General features: G+C 41.5%; 1 protein-coding gene across 1 annotated transcript in view; it reads right to left on the bottom strand.

The window, feature by feature from the left end:
- The window catches only part of CLCC1 (chloride channel CLIC like 1), a 26,032-nt gene extending 7,712 nt beyond the window's left edge, over positions 1 to 18,320 (bottom strand). Inside the window, exons 1-7 of the mRNA XM_049616674.1 lie at positions 18,236 to 18,320; positions 8,934 to 9,074; positions 8,414 to 8,515; positions 5,268 to 5,375; positions 2,576 to 2,797; positions 2,194 to 2,334; positions 1 to 91 (exon numbers count right to left, since the gene is read on the bottom strand). The exon at positions 1 to 91 is cut by the window's left edge and continues 1 nt beyond it. Of these exons, the coding sequence (XP_049472631.1) occupies positions 1 to 91; positions 2,194 to 2,334; positions 2,576 to 2,797; positions 5,268 to 5,375; positions 8,414 to 8,515; positions 8,934 to 9,062 (793 nt within the window). The 5' untranslated portion in view covers positions 9,063 to 9,074; positions 18,236 to 18,320. The remainder of the gene's footprint in view (positions 92 to 2,193; positions 2,335 to 2,575; positions 2,798 to 5,267; positions 5,376 to 8,413; positions 8,516 to 8,933; positions 9,075 to 18,235) is intronic.
- Between the last annotated feature and the right edge of the window lie 1,603 nt (positions 18,321 to 19,923).

The following is a 19,923-nucleotide window of genomic DNA, read 5'->3' as shown; positions in this document are numbered from 1 at the left end:
AGAGACTTCCAATCCAGTCCATCTTCTCAGCACACACGTTGTTTAACGGCTCCATCTTGGCAACCTCGGCCTGATGCTGTGCGAAGGCTAGCTGACCAACACCAAGAGGGAGCTGTGAGCGGCCGCTAACAGGAGGTTATGTCTACATATCCAAAACCTTACTTCAAAGAGTGTCTGTACCAGACCCCAGACTGTTCACATTTTGTTCGATACAAAAAAAAATACGTATTATTTTAAAATAGTAGCTCTTTTCAGTTCATGGCAAAGCACAGTCTCTTTTTCTTTTTAAATTTTTTTTAACATTTATTTATTTTTGAGAGAGACAGAGAAAGACAGAGCATGAGCAGGTGAGGGGCAGACAGAGAGGGAGACACAGAATCTGAAGCGGGCTCCAGGCTGAGCTGTCAGCACAGAGCTGGAAGTGAGGCTCGAACCCACGAACTGTGAGATCATGACCTGAGCTGAAGATGGACGCTTAACTGAGTCACCCAGGTGCCCTCAAAGCACAGTCTTAATATTAACAAGTGAGGATAAAGAATTATAGTTGCCTTCTTTGTACATACTTTTGATGAGAAAGGAAAACCTTTGTACTAAAAAGATTGTTTTAAAAAATTAGTTCAGGGGCGCCTGGGTGGCGCAGTCGGTTAAGCGTCCGACTTCAGCCAGGTCACGATCTCGCAGTCCGTGAGTTTGAGCCCCGCGTCAGGCTCTGGGTTGATGGCTCGGAGCCTGGAGCCTGTTTCCGATTCTGTGTCTCCCTCTCTCTCTCTGCCCCTCCCCCGTTCATGCTCTGTCTCTCTCTGTCCCAAAAATAAATAAAAAAAAAACGTTGGGGAAAAAAAAAAAATTTAAGAGTCTCTTTAAAAAAAAAAAAAAAAAAAAAATTAGTTCAAGGGGCACCTGAGTGGTTCAGTCGGTTAAGTGTCCAACTTCAGCTCAGGTCATATCTCACGGTTCATGAGTTCGAACCCCATGTCGGGCTCTGCTGACAGCTCAGAGCCTGGAGCCTGCTTCCAATTCTGTGTCTCCCTCTCTCTGTGCCCCTCCCCCACCTCTCTCTCTGTCTCAAAAATAAATATTAAAAAAATTTTTTTAAATATCAGTTCAAATATAATTCACAGCGCGTCCCAAAATATATACATTAAATAACTACTTCTCATTTTCTTTTTACAATTCACAATAAAGTGTTTTACTCTGGATGATTTTCAGCACAAATGGTCCATATAAAGATACTATATCTTTTTATATAAAAGCCCTGGGGGGAATCACCAAGATAACAATATTCAACCAAACTTTCTTCCTTTAATCTGTGAAGAATTAGTTCTAGAAGCTGCAGAACTTAGAGCAAAAAGTTAAGGATGTATCACAGTGACTTAAATCAGATAAATGCATCGAAAACACTTTGCTACCTGACTCACCCTGCGAAAACGATCTAAAATTGCCCTTCATTGGTTATGCTATTTTGACAAGAAGAATAATGCTTCATTTGACTTTCTGTATTCAGTATGATCCCAATTTTGAAAGAACTGAAATTTATTTAAAAAAATTTTTTTTTATGTTTTATTTTTGTTGATGATGTGTCTACCATCAACATATCGCTTTCATATTCAGAAAATAACCGAACTTTTTTTTTTTAACGTTTATTTTTGAGACAGAGAGAGACACAGCATGAACGGGGGAGGGGCAGAGAGAGAGGGAGACACAGAATCAGAAGCAAGCTCCAGGCTCTGAGCCATCAGCCCAGAGCCCGACGTGGGGCTCGAACTCGCGGACCGCGAGATCGTGACCTGAGCTGAAGTCGGACGCTCAACCGACTGAGCCACTCAGGCGCCCCGAAAATAACCGAACTTTTAAAAAATAATCTTTTGATATCTTTTCTGGCAAAGAATAAAAGGACATACCCTAAATTACCTACATAAAATTTTAAACAGTCTATCTACCTAGCTTTATTCTGATTTAGCTGCCCAGCTGCCACCGTCAGGAACTGGGCTGTGAGGACGAGGACCACGCCAGCTGGTCAAGGACCCAAAACACCAGGTGCAGGTGAGCAGCTGCCAGTTTCCTCCCCCGCCTCATCTCCAACCACTGCCTCCAGCCCTCAGGAAGGTTATGTATCAGCTCTTGATGCACGGTCTTCTTCTTCTATTATGAAATGGCATTTGAACGTTTTAAAGCCTCCCGCGTATTTAATACCTTATATAAATACATCCAATTCCATCCCAAACTGACGAGAAAACTGATGAATAAAACCCGTCTCAGCTGGGTGTACCAATGCACATAGGTCCACAGCTCGGTAGCCACCAGTGCCACGATGCAGAGCAGACACAGAAGCACCTCAAAAACAGGAAGAAGGGGAAAGCAAAGTTACTGCCACACCATCCTCCCCACCAGAAAATGGGAACTGTCAACAGAGACCAAAGAACCGGACTCCTAGGCCGAATCGGGTGTGCTCTTCTGCCGCACACTCCTCAGTACAGCAGGAGGGTCTCCATACAGGCTCCTAACAATCATGGTGGAGATTTTAAGGGATTTTTAAAGCTGAGCTGTTACTTACGTCCCCCTCATCCCATCTTACCATCAACACGTTATACGGATCCACTCCAAAAGAGTCTTCAAATCGCCACTTCCATGTTTCAAAATCATGAAGCTTAAAATTAATTAAAATATCACTTAGTGCATCATCCAAGGCTCCTGGCTTCCAATCCTCTCCACTGAGAAACTTCTGTATTTCTAACAAGGTTTGTCTTCTTAGGATAATCTCAGCATCATAATGCATATCACCTTTGTTTTCTTCAGGCTGAATTAAATTTGCCAAAACAAACAACAGAAGAGAGAAACATTGTAAGACAACAGCCAATCTGGAACTAAATATGTATGTGGTTCTTATTTCACATGTATAAAATAAGGATAATACTATCCACCTATTTTTCTCACATACAAACCAGAGATTTTGTTCTATAAAGTCACCTTGGACGCTAGTCAACAAATACTGAACCATGGATCCTACAGGAAATACACGGTCAGGTTCCAAACACATTTTCATCAGCCTGTCAATGCACAGCCCTTTAATGTGTGTTTCTACTTAAAGATACCTTATTTAATCTTGTTGATTAACACTTAACTCACAGCCAACAGCACTGTAACTCATGCCCAAACGAAGCTTATCTCACATGCATATTTTTCTCTGTAAGGCACATCCCAGCCTTCATGTGCTCGGAGGCACTGGACAGGATTTTTCTTGGGAATTTTTTTTGAGAGTGCATGAGTAGGGGAGAGGGGCAGAGGGAGAGAGGGAGAAATCTAAAGCAGGCTACATGTGATCTCACAGTGTGTGAGTTCGAGCCCCGCGTCGGGCTCTGTGCTGACTGCTCAGAGCCTGGAGCCTGCTTCAGATTCTGTGTCTCCCTCTCTCTCTGCCCCTCCCCCGCTCATGCTCTGTCTCTCTGTCAAAAATAAATAAACATTAAAAAAAAAAATTAAAGCAGGCTACACGCTCAGCATGGAGCCTGATACGGGGTTCGATCCCACAACCCCATGAGATCATGACCTGAACCAACATCAAGAACTGGACACTTAACTGAGCCACCCAGGTGCCCCTAATCTTGGGCATTGTTTTAAACAGCCAAATAACAACATCAGCGTAAGTGTGAAATATGTGGCACTAAATAAAGCATGAAAAAGTAATTGTTTATAGTCTGAGAACTGAAACAAGGCAAAACACAGCATTGCGCAGCCTCAGCTGGGAATGGGTGCACCAGACAATTCAAATGCTTTGCTGCTCTGTGCATGTCTGAGCGACACAAAAGCTCTGCAAGGATTAACTCTGGGGTCACAAAAGAAGTTCAGTGTGTACACAAATTCGCAAATATGGAATCCACAAATAACGAACGTGAGCTGTTTACTTTAGGATTCATTTATGACTTTCCATCTGACTGAATTTTCAGAAGTCCTAAAATATGCAGTAATACAAAAGAGAAAATGAATCTCGAAAAACAGCCCAACTGGAGTTTCTATGAACATGCATATTTTTTTTAAATTTTTTTTTTAATGTTTATTTATTTCTGAGACAGAGAGAGACAGAGCATGAGTGGGGAAGGGGCAGAGAGAGAGGGAGACACAGAATCCGAAGCAGGCTCCAGGCTCTGAGCTGTCAGCACGGAGCCCGACACGGGGCTCGAACTCACAAACCATGAGATTATGACCTGAGCAGAAGTCGGCCACTCAACTGACTGAGCCACCCAGGCGCCCCTGAACATACATATTTATAACTATTTTTATTAGCATGTATTCAGGTTAGCAAAATCATTACAGACATTTTACTTTCATTAACCAGTTAACACAAATAGAATATTCTTTTTTTCTAAGAATGCAGATATTTATATAAAAAGCAAATATAAAATCAGAAGAAAACAAAGTGTCATGTGGTATCACAAGTCGTCACTGAGCTAAAAAAGCAGTCATTGATTACTATTTTTAAAAAACACTACATTAAATATTTCCATCGTAGGTATTTTCTGCCTTCATCTGTGTCCTCACCCCACACACTTGTAATACTTGAATTAAATGGTGCGTGTATGAGAACATCTGCTTTTTCACTTCCAAAATAAGGTGGGATGATTAAATATTCATCTAACATTCCTTTCCCCTTAAAACTTTTCTTGATGTTTAGAGGCACCTGGGTGGCTCAGTCTGTTAAGTGTCCGACTTCAGTTCAGGTCATGATCTTGCAGTCCATGAGTTCAAGCCCCGTGTTGGACTCTGTGCTGACAGCTCAGAGTCTGAAGCCTGCTTCAGATTCTGTGTCTCCCCCTCTCTCTGCCCCTCCCATACTCACGCTCTGTCTCTCTTGAATGAAAGAAAAACATTAAAAAGAAAATTCACTTTTCTTGATGTTTTGAATCCCCAGAGTGAAAACAATGACTCTAAAAACTGGAATCCTAACATTAATTATGAACAATATGCACATGATATGCAATTCTACAAAGTAGTACTTGACATAGTAAAAAGCTTCCGCGATGGGGGGAAACTACTTAAAAAACATTGTTGTCTCTCTCAACACAGAATGATCTTACATCACGAGAATGAGAAAGTGTGTAAGTGGTAGAAAACAAGGGCCAGCATAGAATTTCCTTGCCAAGTCATGAGTGTATTACATTTCCAACCATTTAGTAAAGTTCAAATAGCAAATTTAAAGCACCTCCTCCCATGTGAAATTAATAAATAATGAAAAGATCCACCATACTGATGAATATCACATCAATACTCACAAGTCCGAGCTTCCTGGCTTCAATTAAAATTTTATTTAAGTATCTCCTAAAAACAGGATTGCTTTGACTTTCATAGTCTTCCCTCTTTTTCTTTTCACACTCACTGATCTGTAATCACAGAATAAATTCAACATTAGTTAGCATCAAAGTTTAATGTAAGGGTCAAGTTTCTAGCCTAGAGATCCCATCAAGATCAAGGTAGGAGCTTGTGATTATCAACTATATGAAAACTATAGAACTTCCTACTTTCCGTGGGTTCTCTTTGCAAAGGGCAGGAAGGCAACAAGTGAGGAACACACGTTCAGCACTTGGCTCTGGCAATTTTAAAGCTAAAAATCATGAAGCAAGGAGGCAGAGATGTGGATGAGCAGAACATCTAGGACCATCTGCCTCTTCCCAATTCCAAAGTAATGATTCAATGAACAAAGGAACAAAAGAAGAAAGGAAGAGAATAAGGAACAGAGAGATAGAAAGAGAAACACACAAGAGGAAGCCGGAAGCTGAAATGAAGGGCCCAGCAAGGAGTTTCTTGAATGTGCATATTACTTTTTGCCTTTTATCAATTTTTCCTGTAAATGATCGATCATCCCCAACTCTATGTATGGGCTGCTTCAGAAGGGCAGGAACATGGCTTCTCCAGAGTGTCCAACACATGGCAACCCCTCAGCACATAATTCATCATTCAGATTTCCTCTGAACCTAGCTCTACAGACACCACAGTGGTCAAGTTGCTAGGTGAGGGTAGTACCTATCTTACAGACATTAGAACCTGTGATAAGCAACTTTTATTTTCTAATTGAGTGTGGACCATGAGTTGAGTTAGCATGGAAACGGGCTTCAGATGATAAACAGAATAACCGAGCGTTACACTCAGACTTAGGATAGAAGGACACTTGAGAAGTCATGTGGCAGCTTCCTCTGCTTGCAGGCAAGGTTTAAAAACCTTTTAAATTTCTCTTTAAGAGAATGTGTGGGGTTTTTTGTTTTTGTTTTATTTTGAGACAGGGAGCAAGAGCATGTGCATGAGCGGGAGAGGGTGAGAAGGAGAGAGAGAATCCCAAGCAGGCTCCACGCTGTCAGCACAGAGCCTGACTTGGGGCTCCACCCCACAGACTGAGATCATGACCTGAGCCGAAACCAAGAGTCAGACACTTAACCGACTGAGCCATCCAGGCGTCCAAAAGGGAATGTTTTAATTTTTTTAACGTTTATTTTTGAGAGAGATACAGACAGAGAGAGAGAGGGCCAGAAAGAGGGAGACAGAGGATCTGAAGCAAGCATTGTACAGTGAATACAGAGCCTGACGTGGGGTTTGAAGTTACGAACCGTGAGATCATGACCTGAGCCAAAGATGGCCACTTAACTGACTGAGCCACCCAAGCGCCCCAAAGACAATGTTTTTTAAAATAAGAACTCAAGGGGCACCTGGGTGGCTCAGTCGGTTGAGGGTCCGACTTGGGCTCAGGTCATGATCTCGCGGTCTGTGAGTTCGAGCCCCACGTCGGGCTCTGTGCTGACAGCTCAGAGCCTGGAGCCTGCTTTGGATTCTGTGTTTCCCTCTCTGCCCCTCCCCTGCTCATGCTCTGCCTCTCTCTCTGTCAAAAATAAATAAACATTAAAAAAAATAAATAAATAAAAATTAAAAAAATAAGAACTCAAGACTCCATTTTGCCAATCATATTTTTACAATTTTGAGCCCATGTTGCAAAGAATGGAATAAAAAATCTCTGTAAAAAGGCATTTCTGCATTTCCTAGTGTGCAGCCAAACAAACTCAATGATACTACAAAACACAACTAAACTGAGGCAAATCTTATCCAAGCATTACTTTACTGGCATTGGGTGAGACAGCATTCACAGCCGGTTAGCACCACAGCAGTGCTTACAGATCCATAATCGAGATCTCTGTGCCTCCATTCACAAGCTCTCCCAGTGTCTCAAGCTGGAAACCTCTGTCCTTCACTCCATCCCTTTCCCTTCTCCCTCAGCTACCCAAATTTGCCTATTCCACCTTGAAGAAGTCCCACATTTCCCTCTTCAACCCTTGTCACTGCCTTGGTTGGAGCACTGAGCACTGCTGGGCCCCTGTCACCCCCTCTCCTTCCAAGGCCTCTCCATGGGGCCACCAGCTCATGGTCTCCACAGCCAAGAGGTTGGTTCCCACCCCACAACACACATTCAAACCCTTAATAATAGTGACTTATTTCCTTTCTCATCATCTCTACTTCAGTCTCACAAATAAAAGGACTGAATAAATGAAGGAATAGCTACCACACACTAAATTATAATAATCCCTTATATTTGCAAGAGTAATTCTTATGCTCATCAGATGATCATAGGCCCATTTCTTCCTGGGCTACATTTGTCATGAGTCTATGACCAAGCACTGTGACAGGTGACAGAGAATCAAAAATGACTAAAACAGGGGTGCCTGGCTGGCTCAGTCAGTACAGCACGGGACTCTTGATCTCGGGGTTGTAAGTTCAAGCCCCATATTGGGTGTAGAAATTACTTAAAAATAAAAAAATAATAATAGGGGCACCTGGGTAGCTCAGTCGGTTAAGCGTCCAACTTCAGCTCAGGTCATGATCTCACGGTTCGTGGGTTCGAGCCACGCATCGGGCTCTGTGCTGACACAGAGCCGGGAGCCTGCTTCGGATTCTGTGTCTCCCTTGCTCTCTGCCCCTCCCCCACTCGCACTCTGTCTCTCAAAAATAAATAAAACATTAAAAATAATAAAATAAAATCTTAAAAAAGTAAATAAAACATTCTTGATCCCAAGAAATGTTCATCTCTGAGGGCTGATGGGGGGTGGGAGGGAGGGAAGGGTGGGTGATGGGTATTGAAGAGGGCATCTTTTGGGATGAGCACTGGGTGTTGTATGGAAACCAATTTGACAATAAATTTCATATATTTAAAAAAAAAAAAGAAATGCTCATCTCATAAAGAAATAATTACAACATGGTGAAATAAATGTTATTACAGGAAAATAAAAGTACTATTTTTAAAAAAGTTCAGAGTAACTAAAAAAAAATTATATATCAATATTGTACAGTACACAGAAGCATATGTAATGTTAGCAAATATAGGAAGCAGCAATTAAACATACTATGAATATAAAATTCATGAATTAAAAAAAATTCTAACCTTATGAGTTAAAGAATCAAGTTTGCTATAACATTCCAACAATTCATCAGCACATGACAAGTCAGGACTGACATCTTTTTTCTCTGATACATCATATTTCACCTAAAGCAAAACAGAGATTTTTATTTCCTTTATAAAACCTATAGTTAAGACTAAAACCTATAGTTAAGTTGTAAAACCTATAGTTAAGACTAAAATTTGACTTCATTTTATGACTTTGTTATATTCTTCAATTGTATTGAACCATCAAAAAAGAAAGAGTCTCAAATTTCTATACTAAGAGCTAAAATCAAATTAGTTGCTGCTCAATGGGCTTTACGTTCCAATTCAAAACAAAAATAACCAGGTGGGATTGAAATCATTTTAGATGAAGCAGGTCAGGGAGATAATCTGCACGGCTACTAGTCACTGATATACAATTCTTACAGCTCTGTGAAAAACTGCAATCGAAGTGGACTATTTCCAGTACAGACCTGGGAAGGTCTTACGTACACACACGCTTTTCTTTTTCTTTTAATACCTGAGATTTTCTCATTGTTCCTGAAGCAGCATCATAGTTAAGCATGTCTGTGGGATCAATCCAGTCATCATCAGAAGCATAACCAGTTATAAGCCACAGACATTCACAAAGGAGCAGAGAATACAGCATCCTGCATGAAGGCTAAAAAAAAAAAAAAATTTAATAGATATAATGAAATAGAATTATTTTTAGAAGACATGGTTTTGTAATAAAGGCTATCTACTTCCTTCTAGTGCTAAGATAATGCTTTCTTTCTGAATAACTGAAATAAAAATACTCAGTAAAATGGTATTCACATATAAACATATACACACATATTTTTGCCAAGACAAAAAGAAAGTAAGAATTTTTCATAAGACTCAGAAGAATCCGATTCCCGGGTTTATATCCAAGGAATGAAAATACCTATCCACACAAAAACTGATACACAAATGTTTATAGCCACATTATTCACAATAGCCAAAAAGCAGAAACAATTCAAATGTCTATCAACTGATGGATAACTAAAATGTCGTCTAGCCATACAAAGGAATCTTATTCATTCCATACAAAGGCCATGGAATGAATCAAATACTGATAAGTGCTACAATATGGATGAATCTTGAAAACACTATGCTATGTGAAAGAAGTCAGTCACCCAGGACCATAATATGATTCCATTTATGTGAAATGGCCAGAACAGGAAAATCTAGAGAGACAGAAAGTAGATTAGTAGGTCCTCAGGGCTGAGGATATAACAGAGGGTTGGTAGTTAAAGGATACAGGGCTTCTTTCTAAGGTGATGAAAAATGATTGAAAACTCACTGTGGTAATGGTTGCAATTATCTGTGAATACATTAAAAACCGCCGAGTCGTGCTCTTTAAATCGGTGAATTATATACAGTATGTGAATCATTTATCAGTAAAACTGCTTTAAAATAAACAGGTATTTAACCAAACCCTCTCCCCCCAATTTTTTTAACACATGGAAAATTAGAAAGGTATAAAATTAAGATTCAAATGAGGTGACTGAACTCCCAAACCTTTCAGAGAAAGTAACCTGCTTCAGCTAAGTCTCGGCAGAAATACTGTCAAATCATTTTTTTTTTAAGTTTATTTATTTATTTTGAGAGAGGGAGGGTGTGGGAGGGGCAGAGAGAGAGAGAGCCAAGCAGGCTCCACAGCAACAGCGTGGAGCCCAATGTGGGACTCAAACCCACAAACCTTGAGATCAGGACCTGAGCCAAAATCAAGAGTTGGATGCTCAACCGACTGAGCCACCCAGGTGCCCCAAATCATTTCAATACTTAACACCTCTTCTATTCAACACTGTCCAATACATAAACAACCAAGCACATGTGGCTATTTAAATTTAAATTACATTAATTACAAATTCAGTTACTCAATCATGCTAGCAGCATTTCAAGTGTTCACACACCCACAGGGGGCCTGTGCCTGCCAGTACAGACACAGAACAATTCCATCACTGCAGAAAGTTCTGTTGGACACCTTATCTTATACCTACTATGAATAAAAATCAAGTAAGAGAATTCTAAGATGAGAAAGCCCTGGGTTTATAGTCTACCTGTAGAAATAAAGTAGCTCCAGGCTAAATTAAACACTTCTTTGTGCTCCCCGAGTGCTCTCTTTATTCTTCCAGCACAACACACAACAAAATTAGCCACTTATTGGCCAATCTCTTCCACTGGCACAGTGGCTGCCCATCTTGGCTGTGTGTTAAGAATCACCTGACAAGCTTCTAAAAATCCCAATCTTCTGGCCACATCTCAGGCCAATTAAATCAGAATCTCTTAAATGTGGGACCCAGGCACTGGAATTTTAAAGCGCCTCAGGTGGTTTCAATACGCAGCCAGGATAGAAAACCACTGTGCTATAAAGTGAACTTTTCCAGGGGAAGGTATCAGAATTCACCTTCCTGATGGCTCTCCATCTTGTCCCCTCCACCTCTCCAAGCCCAAGGCCTAGCCCGGTGGCTGGTGCATGAGATACCCAGTAAGTTTTAAGCTGCAAATGGTGAAAGCCATACAGGGATTCACAAGGTTTTAGAGGTTTAGAGGCTTCAGAGGCCACTCTCTGACTGGAAGACATAGGCACGATTTCATGGAGGAATGGGGTGTGGGAAATAGACCGGGAAGTGTGCAAGGTAAGGGAGGCAGAGGAGCAAAGTGAACCTTCGAAACCATCAGAGGATGGACATGGTGGGAGATAGACAGGAAGATGGCGGGATGGCAACGCTGTAGTGACAATGCTGATGTGAAAGGTTATGGCCAGACTTCTCGGCTAATAGTTCTCAAAGGCATGGGAGCTACATTTGGGGAAGATGAAGGTAGCACTAAGTGTACAGAATGAGGGGGAAAAGCTGGATTCTGAGAGTCCTCCAAGGAGGCTGAAGTAGCAAAAGGATGCCGAATCACATTCTGAAGATTGGCTATACATACAGGCCTCAGCTACTGAACGCACAAAAGAGAAGAAAGATGGCAGGCATGACCAAGATTTCAAGGCTGACCAACTACAAAAACATGGTATTATTAACCTCAAAAAGAAATTGAGAATGAGAACATGGTTTTGGGGGAAAGTCAGGCATTCGTTTGTACAGCATTTACTAAATACCTACTGGATACTGGGCACTATCTTATGTGACAAGGATACCAAGACACTAGACCGACCATGATTTGTTAAGAAGCTACATGGAAGGAGGAACACACGGGGATGGGGGACAGGATGGGACAGTAACTTGACCAAAAAATAAATATAATTTCAGGTAGTGATATGTGCTGTGAAAAAAATAAAGGGGGACAATGGTATGGATGAGTTAGGAAATGTTGAGTATTTTAGGGAAGGTCTCTGAGGAGATTAAAGATGGCCACAAATGCTGTCAAGTCCCCAGCGAGAGATGGAGTTTATTTTCCCTCCTCCCAAATCTGGGCTAACCTTGTGACCACTGTCAACTGAGAAGAGAGGAAGAACTGATACAAAAGCATTTATTTTGGGCTTAGAACTATAATTTGGGGAGCAGCCCAAATTGTGGCCCCACTGCAGGGAAAAAGGGTTTGTTTGTTTTTTAATTTTTTTTTTAACGTTTATTTATTTTTGAGACAGAGAGAGACAGCATGAACGGGGGAGGGTCAGAGAGAGAGAGACACAGAATCTGAAACAGGCTCCAGGCTCTGAGCTGTCAGCACAGAGCCCGACGCGGGGCTTGAACTCACAAACCGTGAGATAAAAACCCCGAAAAAGGGGTTTTTATAAGAAAAAGGAGGAAACAAAATACCTTACATCAGTTGTTTCCCAAGTATTGTAACTGGGAGATACTATTACAATTTATAATTCATTGGCTTTCTAGGTATATTGCATTAGTTGCTAGCAAAGTCCCTTTTGCAGAGTGACCAATTTTTGTTAAAAATACAGATACAGCAGTCAGGTGCTCAGTCATATGCCCTTGCCCAGTTCAACAGTGGAATGCAATTCCTGTTTCAAAAACAGAATGAATGGGGCACCAGGGTGGCTCTCAGTTGGTTGAGCATCTGACTCTTTGAGTTCAGCTCAGGTCATGATCCCAGACTTGAGCCCCAGATGGACCCTGCTTAAGATTCTCTCTCCACCCCAGTCCCTCTCCCCCCCACCCCTTGCATTCTCTCTAAACAATGAAGAAAATAAATAAATAAAAACAGGATGAAGTTTCAGTCACAAAATGAAGTCTCTTATGCACAAATGTTTTACACAGGTTCACAATATTTAGCCAAAATATTGTGGCAGAAGTGATGCTGTGTTGGTTCTGGGCCGGGCCTGGCCTGGCCTGGCCTATGTGACACCCAGCTGCTTCTACTTCATCACTTTGGAACACCTGCTCTTGGACCTCAGCTGCCATACTGTGAGAAGACCTAGCTACATGGAGAGGCCATGTGTTGGGACACGCTAAGCTCCCAGCTGGCAACCAACATCAATGGCCAGCCATGTGAATGAGCCATCTTGGTAGTTCCAGTCCAATCCCACAGTATTGGGCCTGTGACCCAGCCAACATCATGTGGAATAAAAGAGCTACACAGATGAGTCCAGTCAAGCCCCATAAGCCTACAGAATCATAAGAATAAAATGTTTAAATGCCTCTAAACTTTGAGGTGGTTTGTTACACAGCAGTAGATAACCACAACGACATTTAAGCAGAAAAATGGTAAGAAGCTAACCTTAGAAGACTTGGGAAAAGAATATCTAGAGAATGGGCATAGCAAGCGTAAAGATCAGAGTGGGGAGAAAATTTGAAGCATTCAAAGAACAGGAAGGTCAAGATGCATAGTACACCGTACTCCAAAGCACTCCCTAGACTCCTACTTCTGGCCAAGATGAAGTAGCAGGGGCCAAATGTACTCTCCTGCCTGAAAAACCGAAACCTCTGCACAAAATCTATGAGACAACAATTTTCAAGACATTGGATACTAGGTGAGCAAGGCTAATTGTCTTTGAAAAAATGGGAAATGGGCGACTGGGTGGCTCAGTCAGTTAAGCTCCCAACTTTGGCTCAGGTCATGTTCTCAGAGTTTATGAGTTTGAGCCCCATGTTGGGCTCTGTGCTGACAGCTCAGAGCCTGGAGCCTACTTTGGATTCTGTGTCTCCCTCTCTCTGTCCCCCACCCCACTCCACTCTCTCTCAAAAATAAATAAAACATTTAGAATTTTTTTAATTAAAAAAAAAAAAGAAAGAAAAATGGGAAACAAACACAGACAGTCCTTCCATTGCCCCAGCTTACTGTCTTAACAGTTTGCAGGCCATGAGCACAGGGAGGGGGAACTCAGGCAGAGCCCAGAAAACAGAGGAAACAGAGCTGAGTATCTGGGGGGACCAAGGCAGAGAAAGCTGCAGAGAGACAGAACCCCTTTATTATGTGCAGAGGGTCCCTGCCACATAATAAAGGATATCTGGTCTTTGACCACAGTTCCTCCAAATGCCCTAGAAATTTCCTGAGTGATGGCAGTGTCTGTGATGAGGTGCTAATGAGGTGACTACGTTGGGCCCAAGGTAGCTTCAAGGTGGAGGATGGTCATCAGAAAGACCAAGCACAGGATTAGAGGGTTGGAACTTTCATCCATCCAACCTCAGGGGAGGGAAGGAAAGTGGAGATTGATTTCAATCACATGGCCAATGACTTAATCGGCCATGCTCTGCGTCTGGCTCTGCACCAACAGTGCAGAGACTGGGATTCTCTCTCTCCCTTCACCCAACTCATGCTTGCTCGTGTGTGCTCTCTCTCTCAAATAAACTTAAAAAAAATTAAAAAATAAACATGAGTAAAAAATTTAGGAAACTCGTAATTGAGAAAATAAAACCAAAAGTTAGTTCTTTGAAATGACTAAAAAAGTTTGATATACCTATAGTAAGATTAATGAAGAAAAAGAGAAGCCCCTTCCCCAAATCAAAAATGAAACAGGATAAACTTATTCCTGATTAAAACACTTAGCAAACCACGAATAAAAGAAAACTGCCAGAGTACTACAGGCAAACACTACACTTGATAAATACTGAAATCTTTCCCTCTGAGATCAAGGAGACAAGGGAAAACCTCTGGAAGGTTTCTGGGATATTGACAGTGTTCTAGTTCTTTTTTTTTTTTTTTTTTTTTTTAACATTTATTCATTTTTGAGAGATGGGGAGAGACAGAGCATGAGTTGGGGAGGGGCAGAGAGAGAGGGAGACACAGAATCCAAAGCAGACTCCAGGCTCTGCCTGTCAGCACAGAACCCGAATTGGGGCTCAATACCATGAACCAAGAGATCATGACCTCAGCTGAAGTCACTCAACAAATGAGCCACCCAGGTGCCCCAACAAGTGTTCTAGTTCTTAATCTAGATAGTAGTCACATAGGTGTATGCTTTTTAAAAATTTGATAAGAACATTAATATTTTAGACACTTTTCTGTATATGTATTTCAGATTTTACAAAAGCCTTTTCTAAAATGGAAAAGAATGAGATACCGTTATGGTCTGAACTGTATACCTCTAAAATTCATACGATGAAATCCTAAACCCCAGTTTCACAGAATATGACTGTATTTGGAGATAGTGTCTCTAAAGAGGTAATTAAGTCATAAAGAGGTCATTAGCATCAGCCCTAATCCAATATGACTGGTGTCCTTATAAGAAGAAGAAATCTAGACACAGGTCAGAGAGAAGACAGGAGGACACAGGAAAAAGGCAGCCATCCACAGGCCTAGAGAGGCCTCAGAAGAAACCAACTGTGCCGACAACCTGATCTTGGATTTCTAGTGTCCAGAATTGTGAGAACATAAACTTCTGTTGTTTAAGCCACCAATCTGTGGAATTTGGTGGTATGTGGTATAGCAAACTAACACAGATTTCTTCAGACATAAAAAGACTAAGAAAGATTCCAACCCACAGACTCTTGATATGTTAAAGAAGTTTAACCTCAATGAGAAAAGGTGTGAATAAAAGAAACAATGATGAGCAAAGGAACTGGTCAAATATACTAATTAAGTAAACCACTAATAAAAACAAAACACCCACAACTCTTTTTACCCCACAACTTTTTATGTTTAAAAATGTAAAACCGGGGAGCCTGAGTGGCTCAGTCAGTTAAGTGTCCAACTCTTGATTTCAGCTCAGGTTATGCATGATCTCATGGTTTGTGGGATCAAGCCTGGCCTCGGGCTCTGTGCTGACAGTACAGCGGCCTGCTTGGGATTCTCTCTCTTGCTCACTACCTCTCTGTCCCTCTGCCGCTTGCTTGCTTGCTTGCTCGCTCTCATCCCCCCACCCCTCAGAATGTAAATGTAAAAAAAATGTAAAACCCAAATACGAAGTAAAACAACAGTGGGAAAGGTATCCTAGGATCCCTGTCACACTCTAGAGACTGTTAGAAATACTGGATGACTGTATACTTTATTGGGGGGGGGGGGGAGAGGAGGAGTTAAACTAAGGAATAAAGCCTTGAGAAGGCCCAAACACAAAAGAAAACACTTAAGACTAATAAGCACGGTAGAAGACAAGCTAAAAAATGCAATGTGTAGAAAATGAGAGGAGCTTAATTTGAAAGAGGCATTAGTCAACTGTTATTAAATACTTCAAAGAAGCTGAGAAAAATAAAGTCTGGGGGAAAAAACACACAGGATTGCTTAATTCATTGGTCATGTGTGAAATGACTTTCACAGACTAAAAGGGAGAAACCTAATTCTAAGCAGTGAAGAACTAGGTAGGTGACAAAGGGCATCTCTGAATGGAGCAGAAGCTCTGAGAAGATGGCAGTGTATAAAATCAAGTCTACAGAAAAGGCTTTTCATAGGCAACAAGATTTTACCCTCCTTCATAAACAGAAATGAATAAGGAGGAATGGAAATAAAGGTTCTAAAGCAAAAAGAAGAGAAGCTGACAGAGTTCACATTATTACATGTATCAAGAAGATGGTGAAATGATCCACTAGGAAGCCAGGAATGTCACTGGGTGAGGAAGCTGGGATGCAGGAATGGAGATTTGGGAAAACAGCTCTATAGGGAGCATTATGTAAAGGGAGATGAATCAAACACCTTTCAAGCAGGGGCACCTGGGTGGCTCAATCGGTTAAGCACCCAACTTCAGCTAAGGTTGTGAGTTCAAGCCCCACGTTCGGCTCTCTGCTCTCAGTGCAGAGCCTTCTTTGAATCCTCTATCGCCCTCTCTCTCTGTCCCTCCCCTGTGCACGCTCTCTGTCTCAAAAACAAATAAACATTAAAAAATAAAAAAAAGCCACTCCTTAAAAAAAAACCAAAAACCACAACCTTTTGAGCAGCTGAGTTTTGACTATGACCCCTACAAAGTCATGCTATTAGCAATTATGCTACTTTCTCCAATAATGATCAGCAGATCCAGAGCTTCATCCAGGACTAAGAATTAGAAATGAAAAATCATGCAAGACCAGGAGCTGAGGTAGAAGAGTGGAACCAGCTGCAAACTCAAGTCCTCCTGCCAAATCCCAGTGGTCACTGACTGAAGGCTGTAACTCCTTGAGCAATCTTATAGCTGATCTCACGCTTCCTCCAAACAAAGCTGCATCTAAACCTGCTGGGGATCTTGTTAAAAACAGCTTCTGATTGAATACATCTGACGTGGGCCTGAGATTCTGCATTTCTAAGAGCTCCTAGTGATGGCAGAGACATTGGCTCACAGACCACACTCTGAGCAGCAAAGTGTTAAGGAAAAGTAACCATCCTGTGTTGGTTTAGTTTAATGAGGGGCACCTGTGATTCTACTTGACAGTGACTAATAAACTTACTTTAAATCACCTTTCTCATCTGCTTCAGGCTTTGACACTAATATCAAAATTATTATAACAAATATATATAACAAGTATATATAATATATATAAATATATAATAATATAATAAAACATGCATAATATATAATTATTAGATATATAATATATATTATATATAGTCCTCTTACTACATGCCAAACACTGTTACATACATTCATTCATTGAGTCCTCACAAAAACTCTTGGAAGTAGTACTGTCATCTTCATTTTACAGTTTGGGATAACAAATAACTTGAGTGGAGAGCTACCAAGAAAGACTGAGATCTCCAAGGAAAGTTACAGCTACTGAGTGGAAATCAGCAAAGAAAAGTATCTGATTTCAATGAATTACACACGTATGAGAAAGACAAGACTAACTTGAGTCAAATTCTGTATTAACCAAGAAGTTGCATGGCACAAAAGTCAGGAGTTCGCAATTTAGTTCGTGTGCCTATGTCTGGTTTGCTGGAGTCACGGCTCTCAAACTTGAGAATCTGCGTCTCTAACAACCTGCCAGATGGCGATGATGACACTAATCTGGGGACCACACCTTCATAACCACTGCCATGGAGAAAATATGAATTGTTTTTCACCACCCACTCATAAATATGTATCTCTAATCCTTATATTCAAATCAGATTTGAAGTTTTAAAAAATTAACTACAACCAAACCCGAGCTATTCCGCTGGCGGTATTCGATCAAACGCTGCGTAAAGTTTTCAGAGATAACTGAAGCCCAGGAAATTCAGCGTTCGCTCGACTCTGGCTTTGCAGTTGCTGCCCCTTTCCCTAGGCCGCTCTTTGAACAGTGTAACTCCCCAGCAGCCCGCTCTGCTCCCGAAGATAAGGCGGCCAGTCCTCGCCGATCCAGGCACAGCAGCCCGGGAGAGCGCGGCCCCCTGCCCCGGGCAGCGCCCGCCCAACCCGCCGGGGCCGAAGCCGTAATCCGCCCCCCGCACATACACCCAACCGCGCCGACTCAAGGCCGGGTCACCAGCCTGCGTCTCGGGAAGAAGGGCACCTACCCTCCGGCCTGCTGGAAAAGATGGCGAGCCGCCTAGCGGAGCCGCCGAACGCTTCAGCGGGCGCCTGGTTTCTGGCACCGCCTCATCGACTTACTCGGCTGGCAGCTGTGTGTCCTTCCCGGGCGCGCGGCTGATTGGCCCGCCGAGGGGGCGGGGCCTGACTCTGTCGGCTAGGTTTCGGCCAGGGTTTTTTACTTTGATCAGCTAGCTGAACTCTCTGCAAGTGAAGCCAAATGTATACGAATGGGTAGCGTGTTTTCTTAGTATTGATGTATTTTGTTAAGTCCGAATGTGCAACATCTACAAAAATTGTTTAAGTAAGGTATAATGAACGACGAGGATAGTCCTATGTATGGGCGTGGAGGAGGACATGCTCACTATGGTGTAATTGGAAATTGGAAATTTTGTTTGTTTTTGTCTTTAACTGCTGCCCTGGCAGTTTCAGGAAACTCTCCAAAGACGAAATGATGAGTTTTACAAACTAGGAAGAAATGAGAAGTACACAAGAATTACTGGCCACAAATTTGAATGCTTTTTAAATGTGTAATGTGGTACACTTAAGTGTGCATGTTGCTTATTACAATTTTTTAAGATTAAAATATACCTCACGTAAAGTTTACCATCTTAACACTTTTTAATATTTTTGAATGTTTACTTATTTTGAGAGAGAGAGAGGGAGGGAGAGCACGTATGCAAGCGGGGAAGGAGTAGAGAGAGAATCCCAAGGGGACTCTGCTGGTAGAGCGGGCTCCATCCCACCAACCCTCAGATCATGACCTGAGCTGAAATCAAGAGTGGGAAGCTTAGCCGACTGAGCCACCCAGGCTCCCTAATTTTAGCCGTTTTTAAGTATACAGTTCAGGGTCATTAAGTATATTCATATTGTTGTGCAACAGTCACCACCATCCATCCTCCATAACTCCTTCATTCTGCAAAATGAAAACTCTACCCTTTAAACAACTCATCATTTCCCCACCCCCTTTCCCTGGCCCCTGGCAACCACCATTCTACTTTGTATCTTTACGAATTTGACCACACTAAGTACTTAAGTAGACTTATACAGTATTTGTCTTTTTGTTACTGGCTTATTTCACTTAGCATAATGTCCTCATGTTTCATCCATGTTGTAACATGTCAAAAATGCCATTTTTTTTAAAGGCTGAATAACATTTCATGGCATTGTTTACCATAGTTTGTTTATCCATTTATCTGTTCATGAACTCCTAGGTTGCTGCTCTGAACATGGGCGTGCAGATATCTCTTCAAACTCTGCTTTTAATGTTTTTGGGCATATATCCAGAAGTGGGATGGCTGGGTCACATAGTACTTCCATTTTTAATTTTTTGAAACCCACCATGCTGTTTTCTACAGTGCATGAACCATTTTAATATGATTAGCAACAGTTTAATGAAGCCATAGCATTTAAAGGATTCTCAAGTGGAAATAATATAAAACCTGCTATCAAAATTAGTAAAAGATGCAAGACAGAACACATTTTAATACTGGTACAATGGCAAATGACAGCCTTACAAGTATTTATTTATAGGATTTCTGCAGCATTTTTTTTTTATTTTATAGCATCTTTTATGAACCATTATTCCACAAGAATTATCAAATTATCATTTAGAGACAGTACATACTGGTTTATTTTATTATAAACATTATAAGTGCCCCCGTAAAATATTGTC

The sequence above is a fragment of the Panthera uncia genome, assembly GCF_023721935.1.
Source record: "Panthera uncia isolate 11264 chromosome C1 unlocalized genomic scaffold, Puncia_PCG_1.0 HiC_scaffold_4, whole genome shotgun sequence".
Taxonomy (NCBI): Eukaryota; Metazoa; Chordata; class Mammalia; order Carnivora; family Felidae; genus Panthera; species Panthera uncia.
The sequence above is the reverse complement of the archived record's forward strand: the minus strand, read 5'-3'. Positions and strand labels throughout refer to the sequence as shown.